Source organism: Hydra vulgaris, chromosome 04 (assembly GCF_038396675.1).
Source record: "Hydra vulgaris chromosome 04, alternate assembly HydraT2T_AEP".
Classification (NCBI taxonomy): domain Eukaryota; kingdom Metazoa; phylum Cnidaria; class Hydrozoa; order Anthoathecata; family Hydridae; genus Hydra; species Hydra vulgaris.
In genome coordinates, this window is record NC_088923.1 from 31,362,400 (window position 1) to 31,375,000 (window position 12,601).

The 12,601-nt window shown below is 29.1% G+C and overlaps 1 protein-coding gene across 1 annotated transcript; it reads right to left on the reverse strand.

Annotated features, from left to right (window-relative positions):
• Nucleotides 1-1,742: 1,742 nt before the first annotated feature.
• LOC124818688 (uncharacterized) lies at nt 1,743-4,250 on the reverse strand. The gene is made up of 3 exons (XM_065796060.1): nt 2,649-4,250; nt 2,248-2,459; nt 1,743-2,170 (listed from the first exon to the last, which is right to left on the reverse strand). The coding sequence occupies exons 1-2, from the start codon at nt 3,292-3,294 to the stop codon at nt 2,347-2,349; spliced, it is 759 nt and encodes a 252-aa protein (XP_065652132.1). The 5' UTR covers nt 3,295-4,250; the 3' UTR covers nt 1,743-2,170; nt 2,248-2,346.
• Nucleotides 4,251-12,601: the final 8,351 nt, after the last annotated feature.

A 12,601-nucleotide genomic window follows, 5' to 3' on the forward strand; every position in this document is an offset into this window, starting at 1 on the left:
TGTGGCTATGAAAATAGCCTTTTTTGTGTGTGAATATTTATACTTCATAATGCGAACAAGGCGCAAATTTTCCTTTTGCCATTGATCATTGACATCCTAAGAGATAAAAAGTCGATTCTTTAGTCCATAGATTAAACACTATTAAACGGTATCTAAAATAAAATAGATCTCTGAAAAAATATAATACACAATCATCAAGGCAAAAGAAGTCAAATATCCTGATTAATAAATACCTAACTGTTACTACTGCACTAATAAATATAATCTAAATAATATATATAAATATAATTTAACTATTTTCTTGTCTTATTAAGACATCAACATTCATAGAAACAAAACTCTACAAGCTCTTAGTTGAAACCTTGCAATGATAAATAAAAATATATCTGGTAAGCTCTAGGGTAAAAATAAATCAAAATAACTTAACTTCTGATGCATAACATAATTTACCATTAAATAGAAACATCAATAGAAGCAAGTTGATCCCTCAATGTTTGCTGACATAAAAATAAAAGTTAAAAAAATAATGATCTTATTATAACCAAACCATAAAGGAATCAATTAAAACTATTAAATCAATATAATAAGAACTCCTGATGTATAACACATTTTACTATTTAAATAGAAAAATCATTGATGAATAAAAAAAGCCAACCTTTTAATGTTTTCTTGAGCAACTACTCACCATAATACTTGAAATAAAATACATTAAAATAGTTTAAAATATAAAATATGTCTAAGGTATATTGGTTAAATAAAATGACTTAACATTAACATTTTGTCTTGTTAATGCATTAGCATCTGTTTATCACCAACATCATCATCAACATATTTGTGACAAGTCAAGTAAATAGTTAAGTTTAACTTTAAGTGAGCTTTCCTGTTTCCCAGGAGGGTGTTCATGTAAATGGTGCTCACTTTGCAACGAAATCAACATTATTAGATATTGGTAACTACCTAACTACCTGAAATAAGAACTGATATATACAATTAATGAGTTTAAAAAAATATCCTTTTATAAGCATACAAAAAAAGAAGAGGATGGGGGGGGGGGGGAGGGTGAAAGAGTAAAATAAATCTAATAAAAAGATCCACATCTGTAAATGAAATCTATTAATGCAAGTATATAAACTATGTTATCATTTACAGTAACATATACCTTTTTACTACCTATTTGCACACAATTTGCTTATGATAACATCAAATCACCGCTTATGATGTCTGCAGATTGATATTTGCTCATATCGTATTCAACAGCATCATCATCCTCGTTTTCATTTGGTTTCCAATAGGAAACTATATAGAAAGCATTTTTTTTTTTAATGCTAAGAAGCCTGTCATAGTACATATTTTGGCTTTTTGTGTCAGCATCATACCACATGTGGCATATACCTCTTCCAAGAGCATCTCCATTGAGAATGTCTTCAATATCTGCAGTTTCATTATTTTCCAGATCTGGGAAGAGTTGTTTTACCTGTAGAGGCATGCATTTTTTTAATTTTTTTTCCATTTTTCTTCTTTCTTTCTCTTCCTTATTTTGGATCTTTTTACCCATGCGTTTAATCAATTCTGCCTTCATTTCTTCATTGTATGTTTGCTAAGCGCTTTTTACCTGCTGAGGAGATAGACCAGGCTATCAATTTATTTTGTATATCAGTTAGTTTTTTAGAAAGAAAATCAGTTGTCTTATTCTTGCATGCGCGAATTTTTGATGACAAATAACAAATTGTGGCATTAGGAGCTTTTTGCTTTGCAGCACTAAACATACCCACAAGTTCTTCACAGTCAATATTATGTGGATGTGCTGATAATGTCTGGGACTTGAGTTGGTCAGTTAAGGTCATAGTAAACTGTCGCTCATACTGACGCTTAATAACACTAATGATAGCATTTAGACAGCTGGCTAATGCGTTTCTCATTTCGTCAGTCCTTGGGCAAAAGTCTAAAAGTGATTGAAAAACTGGATCATTGAGATCACCTCCAAAAAAGTCTGTTTTTCTGTGAATAAGGGAAAGAGCCTTTGTGCTGCTTTCAACAAGTGCATTGCAAACATTTTTGATCACTTGGATGCCAGACAAGTAGTCAAGTCCTGGTACAACATAGAATTTTTTCATCCAGGGACCAGTCACTAACTTTCCAATTAAACCTAGGGCACACATCTCGCGTATACCTAAAATTAAATAAAATATGCAATAAAAAAAAATTAGAACCAAATATTTTAATTATTAATCCATCATAACATCTAACCTGTTTCAGATGTGAAGTCTTGGAAAAGACTATTTCTCAGTCCTCCACATAACACTACTCCAGAAAAAAGAAAACTCTGAAGTTTATGGTAGTGATGTATTAAAATTCCACATGTATGAAAAAGTATGTGCAACCGATTTCCCCTATAGCGTGGTATAAGTCCTCTAGGAAGACCATGCTTGTCCAAAAGGTGACAAAGCCTTTTGGATCACCTATAAAAATAAAATTAAAACCAAAAGTGCAATGCAAAGAAATTATTTGCAAATTTGAAACAAGTATGTTAACACATTTATTATGTTCAGATTTAAATTCAAAATAACAACTTGAAATATATTAATTCAAAATATCAAGAAAACATCATTATAGTAAAAATATGATAAGAGTTTATCATATTTATTTACCTTTACCATCTTTGTAACGGAGTTTATTTAACTGAACAACAATGTTTGCTGCAAAACAATCTCTACCAAAAAGCTTCCCTTTTGAAGTTTCCAAAGCTTTAAGTGATGGCTTGCAAGCAGAAGTGATTGTATCCAATGGGTGAAGGTGACAATTCAGTTCATTAAGAGTTTTCTGCCAAAAAGTGTTTAACTTTGTTACAGTTGCATGGTTCACTGTCATTCTGTCACTCATTGTGTTAGTTATGTTGCTGATAATGGTGCTTCGTACATCAGTATATTGTTCCTGGTAAAAGTCACTATACAACTTAGCAAGATTATCCACAGACTTTGTAATATGACTCATATAGTCATAAGCTGTACGACCAGCAAGCTGATCAATGGCTACAACCAAGCAAGAAGATTCAGTTGTTAAGTGCACAACATTAACATGAACACCCTCCTGGGTTGTGGCATCAAAACCAAGAGTCAAATTTTTTGTTGAGAATGCTATCTCAGCAGCCTGGAGTTCTGAAATAATACCCAGATCGCACATCATCTGCTCCACAGTTTTGCGATGCGGAATGTCACTAAATCTATACCCAAAATATTCTCCAACTTTATGAAGAAGTTGGGGCACACTGTGTGTAGGAACTTGACATTTCAGCATGTCATAGATAAGTGCCCTAATATCAAATTAGTAAAATTTTTTACATCTGATGCTTTGTATTTTCTGCTGCATTTGCTCTATCTTTTCCTGTAAAATAAGCATATCATTTTGCAGGACACTAATCTCTACATTCTTGTCAGCAAGTTGTTGACGTAAGATAACTTCTTCAGTAGACAGCTTTGTTTGGGTGGATTGCAGCTCTTTTTTTAAACGAAAATTTGAAATTTAAAGCTTATTCAGCTGTAAGTTTAGACGCTGGACTTTTAATTTATTCCGCAAACTTCGAATCGTCTTTTCTTTGCGAGCAATAGTCTGATTGAGATGTTTTAATCTTGGCCTTGTTTTAATTTTTTCTTTCAACACCTTTACATCCTCTCTATGCTTTTGTTTTTCGGTAGTAATTTCAGTCTCAAAAACACTTAATCTCCGTTTTAAAAGTTTTTTTCTTGGTGTCAACTGGTCAGCTCTTAACCTGGATAACAAAGGACTTCTTTTATTCAGCAAAGACAAAATATTATTATGCTTAGGAGATGAGGCAACTGACAAAGATGAAACAATTTTACTTGAATTTGGGGTTGACTGAAATAATTGTGTTGCTGGCAATGTTGTTGCTTGACAAATGAAAGGCTCGTTGCAGAAGTCAACAAAACATTTGAATCTCTTAAAAAATTGCAAGCCCATTTTTTTGATACATTAACAAGAAATTTAGTTTGACTATAGCAAATATTGAAGCCATAAAGTTTATTGACTTGCTCAATAGTTAACTGATGTGATTCATTATTGTTGATAAATACAAATAGAATATGCCCATTTTTACAATTGTTATCTACCTGCAAAGGCAATGCAAAGTTTGATTCTAAATGGTTTTTGCTGCACCACGAAACACACACATATTCTTTTTGGGACCCATAATACCATACAATGTCACATAGAGCTATTTCTAAAAAGAAATTCCAGTGAAAATTGGTTACTTGTTTCTGTTTTAAGCAAAAACATTTAATTGATATCATTTGTATGCAATAAATATTGAGTTTAATCAATCATGAGTTAACTTTACCAATGGTTTAAAATAATTTATCATGATAATAATTATAAGCTTTATAACCATATGGTTATCATCTCGTGATATATCACCTATAATCTATCAATTATGTTATGATACTGATGACATTGTATTATGATAGTCTATGAGTGATATCTCACTCACTTATCATAACCAACTTGCATATCCTTTTTATTATGATAAATTTATTTTTAAATTTAATTCTTAATAAGTAATAAAAGTAACAATAAAATATTACTATATAATAATTATAATTATAATAATTATTATCATTATATATCGTTTTCAAATCTATTATAGACACACACACACATATATATATATATTATTATTATTATTATTATTATTATTATTATTGTTATTACATATTTTTATATAAATATACATGTAGGAGGAGGGGGGCTAACAACGATCTTTTTAAAAAGTTCGTTGTTAGCCCCCCTCTGCCTACCTATATTCTCCGGAAAAAGTTAAATTTAAGTACCTATACTGCAACAAGTAATAAGGTGTCTGCTACATAATATTTTTTAATAAAATTTGGCATGCACTTAGAAAATAAGTTTCTGCACAGGGAAAAATAGATTTAAAAAAGTTATCAACATTCCTTTAATATAAATTTTACATCTGATCAACAACGAATTTTTTCAGAACAGTAAATTTAATGATAGCGGTGGTAACTACTAAAAAGAACAACATAAAAATAATGCCTAACTTTTAACTTTTTCTAAAAGTATATACTTTGGTTCAAAACTCCACAAAATAACACATTCTTATAGCACATAAGTACCTATTTTGCTACAAAAAATTAGGTGTCTGCTACATAATATTTTTTAATGAAATTTGGCATGCACTTAGAAAATAAGTTTTTGCACTGGGCCCAATAGATTTAAAAAAGTTATCAACATTCCTCTAATATGAATTATACATCTGATCAAAAACGAAATTTTTAAGAACCATAAATTCAACGATAGCGATGGTAACTACAAAAAAGAACCACACAAAAATAATGTTTAACTATTCTACTTTTCAAAAAATATATATGTTGATATGAAATTCTACAAAATAAAACAAGAAAATACATTCTTACAACACATACGTCCTGCACGCTTCACTAAAATGGTCGAAGTTTTTGATTACAAGATCGGTGCCGTAAATCGAAGGATACGCGCGTACCTATACATTGCTAAAAAATTAAAAAAAAGATTTAAATGTCTATCTTGTGGTCAAAAATGGTTCCTACAGACCAAGATGTTTTTAATAACGAATATCTGAAATATATTATCCAGAGGTGGACTTATATGTCCAAGTCAATCCTTGTCTGATTTTATTTGTAATCTTTTTAGTATTCTAGATATTATTTCTCCTATTCTAATCAAACAGCGCAGTTATTCTTTATCAATTAAAAGTTTTGCAGAACAAATTTTCAAGATTTATTATAGCAGTGTTGATTTTACATGCGAGAATCACCAAGAATGAGGAATTAAATATGGATCTCGAATTGTTATTAATATTTTTTATAATAATTTACAAAAAGAAACTACAGATTCTGTAAGAAAAGATCAGGTAAAAGAGTTTAAAAAAAGACAAAGAACTGATAGCTAATGTTAATAAAAGATTTTTTCTCAAATCCTTAATATATATAAAATTACAAACCTTTGTTTTTCTCATAAGAGTTGTAAGTCTTTGCAATATGTAAGTTTGTTTTGGTAGCATTTTGATACATAGCTATTTGAAAGCCTATTTCAGTATTTCATATGTTATTGGAATATACTGAAACAGGGAATCAGTTAGCGAAAAATATTGTATAGCATAATGTAATTACATGATGATAATCTCAAGCATTCCTCGACCATCTTAATAAAATAAACATTTGCCGTAAAAAAACTGGCCTCTTAATTTTTTACGGAAAATGCAACAAAAATCAGGCCGTATTGTATGGGAGAGTCGACCTTTATTTGTAATGATTTTAATAGCATGTTTTTGTTTGCAGAGAAGTTTATTTATTTTTGTAACATTGGTGCTGCACTAAGCAATATTTGCATAGTTTAGGTAACAATATATAAATGAAAAGTATGTGTACTTCAAACAAGATTGGATTAAAAACTGTTTAGCTTTATACAGTATACCAATATTTTCTGAAACTTTATTCTCAATTACATTTATATGTTCTCCCCAACTAATATTTTCATCTAGAATTACGCTCAAGAATTTTAACGATATTTCCCTTTTTATTAAATTGTTATCAATAAAAAGATTCGGTAGTTTCAATGAAACGTTTTTTTTTTAGAAGCATAATGGAATAATGTGTTTTTAGTTTTAATAATGTTTAGGGATAGTTTATTGGATATAAACCATTGGCTTAGTTTATCAAGTTCTCTGTTTACTGTTAAAAATAAAATATTATTATCATTGGAATAAAACAAGTTAGTATCATCGGCAAATAATCGTTAATCGATATAATAATCGATTGCGGTTCTGTAGTAAACGGGCGTGCTTTTGCTACGAAAGAAATAAAATAATAAAATTGATATTGCAAGTTTTATTTATCTATTTATTTATTTTTCAAATCTTGTCAATAATGAGTTCAAAACTTAACACTGAAGTCTCAATAAAATTAGTTCGTGAAATATTTCAAGAAATGTTCCAAAAACAACAAAAAGATATTTTAGCGTTAATAAGTGCAAATTTAAAACTGGCTAACGATCGAATTGATGGATTGCTAAAAGAAATTAATACATTAAAGAATTCTTGTGAAGTTTTAAAAAAGGAAAACGAAAACCGAAATACCGATCTTAAAAAAACAAACAAGCAGATGATAAAGTATGAAAAAATACAAATAGACATTGAAGAAAGTCTAACGTTCTATCAGGATTGCCATGATAAAAAAGTCAGCAATTTGGAAAAAAAATTGATAAATGATAAAAAAAGTCAGTGATGTGAAAAAAAAAAAGGTCGAATGCAACCATAGGGGAGAATGAAAAAAATAGATTTAGACAACTAGAAGATCGTCAAAGGAGAAACAATCTTCGAATCGAAGGAGTCAAAGAAAATGATAACGAAAACTGGGATGATACGGAAGTAAAAATAATAAACCTTCTTGAAAATAACCTCAATGTAAAAGATGTAATCATAGAAAGAGCGCATAGAACTGGTATTATCGATATTAAAAAGCCTAGAACAATTGTAATTAAGTTACTAAATTATAAATGGAATTTATATTAACGAGGATTTTTTGCTAGAAACTACTATAATAAGAAAGAAACTTCTTGAAGAAAGCAAAACGCATAGGATAAACGGTAAATAATCTGTTGTTATATATGATAAGCTCATTGTTAAAGAATTTAGAAAAAAAAAAAATCATGTTAAATGATTTTTTTTTTTCTTTTAATTAAATTTATATTGATTTATTTTTTATTTAAAATGGCTGATAATATTGTTTTATCAAACATAAATTTTAATTCACAGAAAAAGCCAATAATTTTAAACAACTATTCGGATCCCGATTATAATTTTTTTAACGATAGTCAAGTAATTAAAAATACTAGCCCGATATACTATAACCCAAATTAAAAAAATATTGATAAAGGAATGGAAGATAATTCGTTTTCAATTCGCTTCACATTAATGTTAGAAGTATTCAAAAAAATTTTGAGCCATTGAAACAATTTTTACATAAAATTGACATTAGATTTCAGGTAATTTGTCTCAGCGAGACATGGTGTAACGATGTAAGCATTGAAAACAATTCCAATTTTCAATTACCTAATTATAAAGTAATTCATCAAGTTAGAGCATCAAATAAGGAAGGTGGAGGTTTGTGTATATACATAAAAAATTCAATTTTATTCAAAAGAAAACCACAGTTAAGTTCAACCACTAATGATTATGAATCTTTACATGTTAAAATTATTAATAAAACTTCAAGAAATATCGTCATCCATGCTTTATATAGACCGCCCTCAGGAAGTATTAAGGCATTTGAAAATCACATTAAAAGTATAATTAAAAAAAAATCATCTTTAAGTAAATCGGTTTATATTGTTGGTGACATTAATCTTAATATATTAGAATACGACAAAAATAAAAACATTAAGAACTTCTTTAACACAATTTTTCAAAATAGTTATATTCCCCTAATCAATAAACAAAATAAAGCATTCCCGGAAGTTACTAAAGTTATCAAAACAAAAACACTTTTAAACCCCTGGATCACGAGGGGCATTCTTAAATCCTCAAAAAAAAACAACGTTTATATAACAAGTTTCTTAAAAAAAAAAACTCTTAAAAATGAAACTAATTACAAAACCTATAAACGGCTATATGAATCAGTTTTAAAACGCTCAAAGAAACATTACTATTCGGAACAATTATTTAAACACAAAAATGATTCGAAAAAAACATGGCAAATTATAAGGGAGGTAATCGGTAAAAACGTTTATACGGTAATTTACTTCCGAAAAATCTTAAAGTTAATAACAATTGTATTGTAAATAAATCCTTAGTGGCCGAAACACTTAATCAGTTTTTTGTAAATATAGGTCCTATTTTATCATCAAATATAGCAACTTCTAAAATACACTTTAAGTCTTACGTAACCTCAAACAACATTAGTGTTATGTCTAATCCTAAACTTACGGAAAATGAATCATTAGACGCAGTCTCTTTGTTAAAGCCCAAAAAAAGTGTAGGTTTCGATTCTATAAGTAGTAATGTCGTTATTAAATCGATAAAATACATCCCAATTCCATTATTATATATTTTTAATTTATCTTTAAAACATGGTGTTTTTCCAGAAAACCTAAAAATTGCAAAAATCATTCCAATTTTAAAATCAGGCGATCCTTCTGAAGTTGCAAAATATCGTCCAATCTCAATTCTTAATTGTTTTTCTAAAATATTAGAGCGAGTTATGTATAATAGGCTTTATTCTTTTTTAAATGTAAATAATATTCTTTACCATAAACAATTTGGATTCAAATCTGACCATTCCACCGATCATGCAATCATTCACCTTGTTCAGGACATATTTAAATCGTTTGATGAAGGCAAGTATACCCTTGGTCTTTTTATCGATTTAAGTAAAGCTTTCGATACAGTCAATCATCAAATCCTTTTATCGAAACTCAAAAGTTATGGTATAAAAAATACTAACTTGTCCTGGTTCGAGAGTTATTTGACTAATAGGAAGCAGTATATAGTTTATGATGAAGGAAAAACTAATTATGAGACAATTACATGTGGTGTTCCTCAAGGATCAATTTTAGGGCCACTTCTATTTCTTGTTTATATAAACGATTTAAATAAATTTTCTAACATTTTAAATACAATTTTATTTGCAGATGATACCAGCTTGTTTTATTCCAATAAAGACATCAATATATTATTCCAAACATTAAACAAAGAACTAGACAAACTAACCCAATGGTTTAAATCAAACAAGTTATCTTTAAATATTACTAAAACAAAATACACTTTATTCCATCGCCTACATAAAAAATCAGATATTCCCTTAGAACTTCCGGACCTTTTTATTGACAATCAATTAATAAAGAGAGAGCAATCAATAAAGTTTTTAGGCGTGTTTCTAGACGAAAGTGTAACCTGGAGGGAACATATAGGTGTAGTTGAAGATAAAATATCAAAAAATTTAGGTATAATGTACAAAGCAAAGCAGTTATTACATCGATCTTGTTTAAAAAACATTTACTTTTCTTTTATTCATTGCTACTTAAGTTATGCGAACATTGCTTGGTGTAGCACTAACGCGACGAAAATAAAAAAATTGCTTAGCAAACAAAAACAGGCTATAAGGGTAATTTCAAACGTAGATCGCTTCTCACACACACAAACACTATTTAATGAACTCAATATCCTAAATGTATATAAACTAAACCTCTATCAAGTTCTTATTTTCCTGTTCAAACTTGATAAAAATATATTACCAATCTTATTTTATTCAATTTTTGAAAAAATAAATCACATATACCCTACTAGATTTTCAAAATACAACTACATTCAATCCAAAACTTATTATTCCGCTACTAAATTCTCCATTGCAAACCGAGGACCAAAGTTAATATTAAATAATGAAATGAAAATTAATTATTCTCTAAACCAATTCAAAACAAAACTTAAGCAATTACTTTTGTTAACTGAAAATGAATTAAATTTTTTCTAATAAAACTTCTTTATATTAGAAATCAATAATTAATAGTTAATTAATTACTTTAGATTATTAATATATAATTAATCAATAATTGTACATATATTTTTATCATTTTAAATGATAATCTTCTTTTTGAGAAATTTATTTTTTATTTTTGCGTTATTTATTAATCTTTTAAAAAAACTTTTAACCCAAGCCAAGTTTGAGTTTCTTATACCATAGATTTCGAGTTTAAATAAAAAAACTATATGATCAACTGTATCAAAAGCTTTGCTTAGATCTATAAAAACACCTAAAGTATACTTTTTTTTATTAAACCCTTTAAATATATCATGTACAAAATGTAAGATTGCGTGATCAGTAGAATAACCAGATTTAAAACCAAATTATTTATTGAACTAAATATTAATTTAGTTTAAGAAAAAATAAAGTACATTATACATAATGGGACGACTGAATAAGCGCGAATTTCATATATGCGAACTGGCTTAAGTGCGAATGGTGTAAGTGCGAACTGGAATATATATGAATATTGGCATAAGTGCGCCAAAAGAATTTGAAAACATTAGCTTAATGGCGAATGTCATAAGTGCGAAGCAGTTGCAAAAACTGGCACAAGTGCGAACTGGTATAAAAGCGAATTGGCATAAGCGCGCCGAACAAATTTACAAACATTGGCATAAGTACGAATTGGCATATATGCCATTTCGCACTTATAAGTACAAATTGACATAAGTGCGAAGCAGCTACAATAACTGGCATAAGTTCGGATTGGCATAAGTGCGCCATATAAAATTGCAAATATTGGCATAAGTGCAAGTTATTATTTCGCTCTTATGCCAATTCGTACTTATGTCAGTTCGCACTTAAGCCAATGGAGGCAAATGTATTCGGCGCACTTATGCCTGTTTGCACTTATGCCAATGTTTGTAAATTTGTTCGGTGCACTTATGCCAATTCAGTTTGCACTCGTGCCAGTTTTTGCAACTGCTTCGCACTTATGACAGTTCGCACTTAAGCCAATGTTTGCAAATTCTTTTGGCGCACTTATGCTAATTCGCACTTATGCCAGTTCGCACTTATGCCAGTTTGTAAATGTTTTGCACTTATGCCAGTTCGCACTCTTGCCAATTCACACTTATGCTAATGTTTGCAAATTTGTTCAGCGCACTTATACCAATTCGCACATATGCTAGTTTGCACCTTTTCCAGTTTTTGCAACGCTTTGTACTTATGCCAGGTCGCACTAACGCCTATTCGCGCTTTTTGTTTGATAATTTGATCTGTTGAAGTTTCACTTTTTCTAGTTATGCGCTTAGGTTTATTGATTACAGGAATGTAACTATTTTCATAGATTACCATGAAAAATTGTCTAATGTTTTTATTTGTGTCATAATCTAAAAGATAGAGATTCAAGTCACCAACCAGATAAAAAGATTTTTTTTAAATCGAATTATTTTTAATTACACTTAAATGTAACTCGTTAATATAACCTCAAAAAACATTATCGTCCATACATTATACAGGCCAACAAATAGATCAATTAAAGTGTTTGAAGATCACATTAAAATGCTTATTTTTAAATAAAACTTTATATTTACGGAATTTATCAAGGGGCTTTGCGATAAGACATATTAGTCTTCTTCTCGCCCCTGCTACTAAGGCCACGCGGTTAACCGAACCGAACCGTTCTTTCGGTTAAAACCGAACTAAGAAAACCAAATCGAACCGAACCGATAAAAATATTTTAAATAATCAACCGAACTGAACCGAAACCGAAAAAAGCTGAAAAACCTATATAAAAATTTTAAAAATTATAAAACTTAATTTTATATTTTTTTAATAAACTTTATTTATGAAAGTTTAGTATTATTAAACCACAGAAAAAAAATAAGTCAAAAAGATGAGATTGTAAACATAACTCCAAAATAGTTGTAAACAGTTGCCGCAAAACTATATCAAATGTTGCGGACCAAGAAGAATATTGGCTATTAACAGTTTTTGATACCATTGTACATGTGAGTAAATTGAACTTTTTTTCTAAACTGTTGTAATTTTTTAATTTACTTAAAAATTAA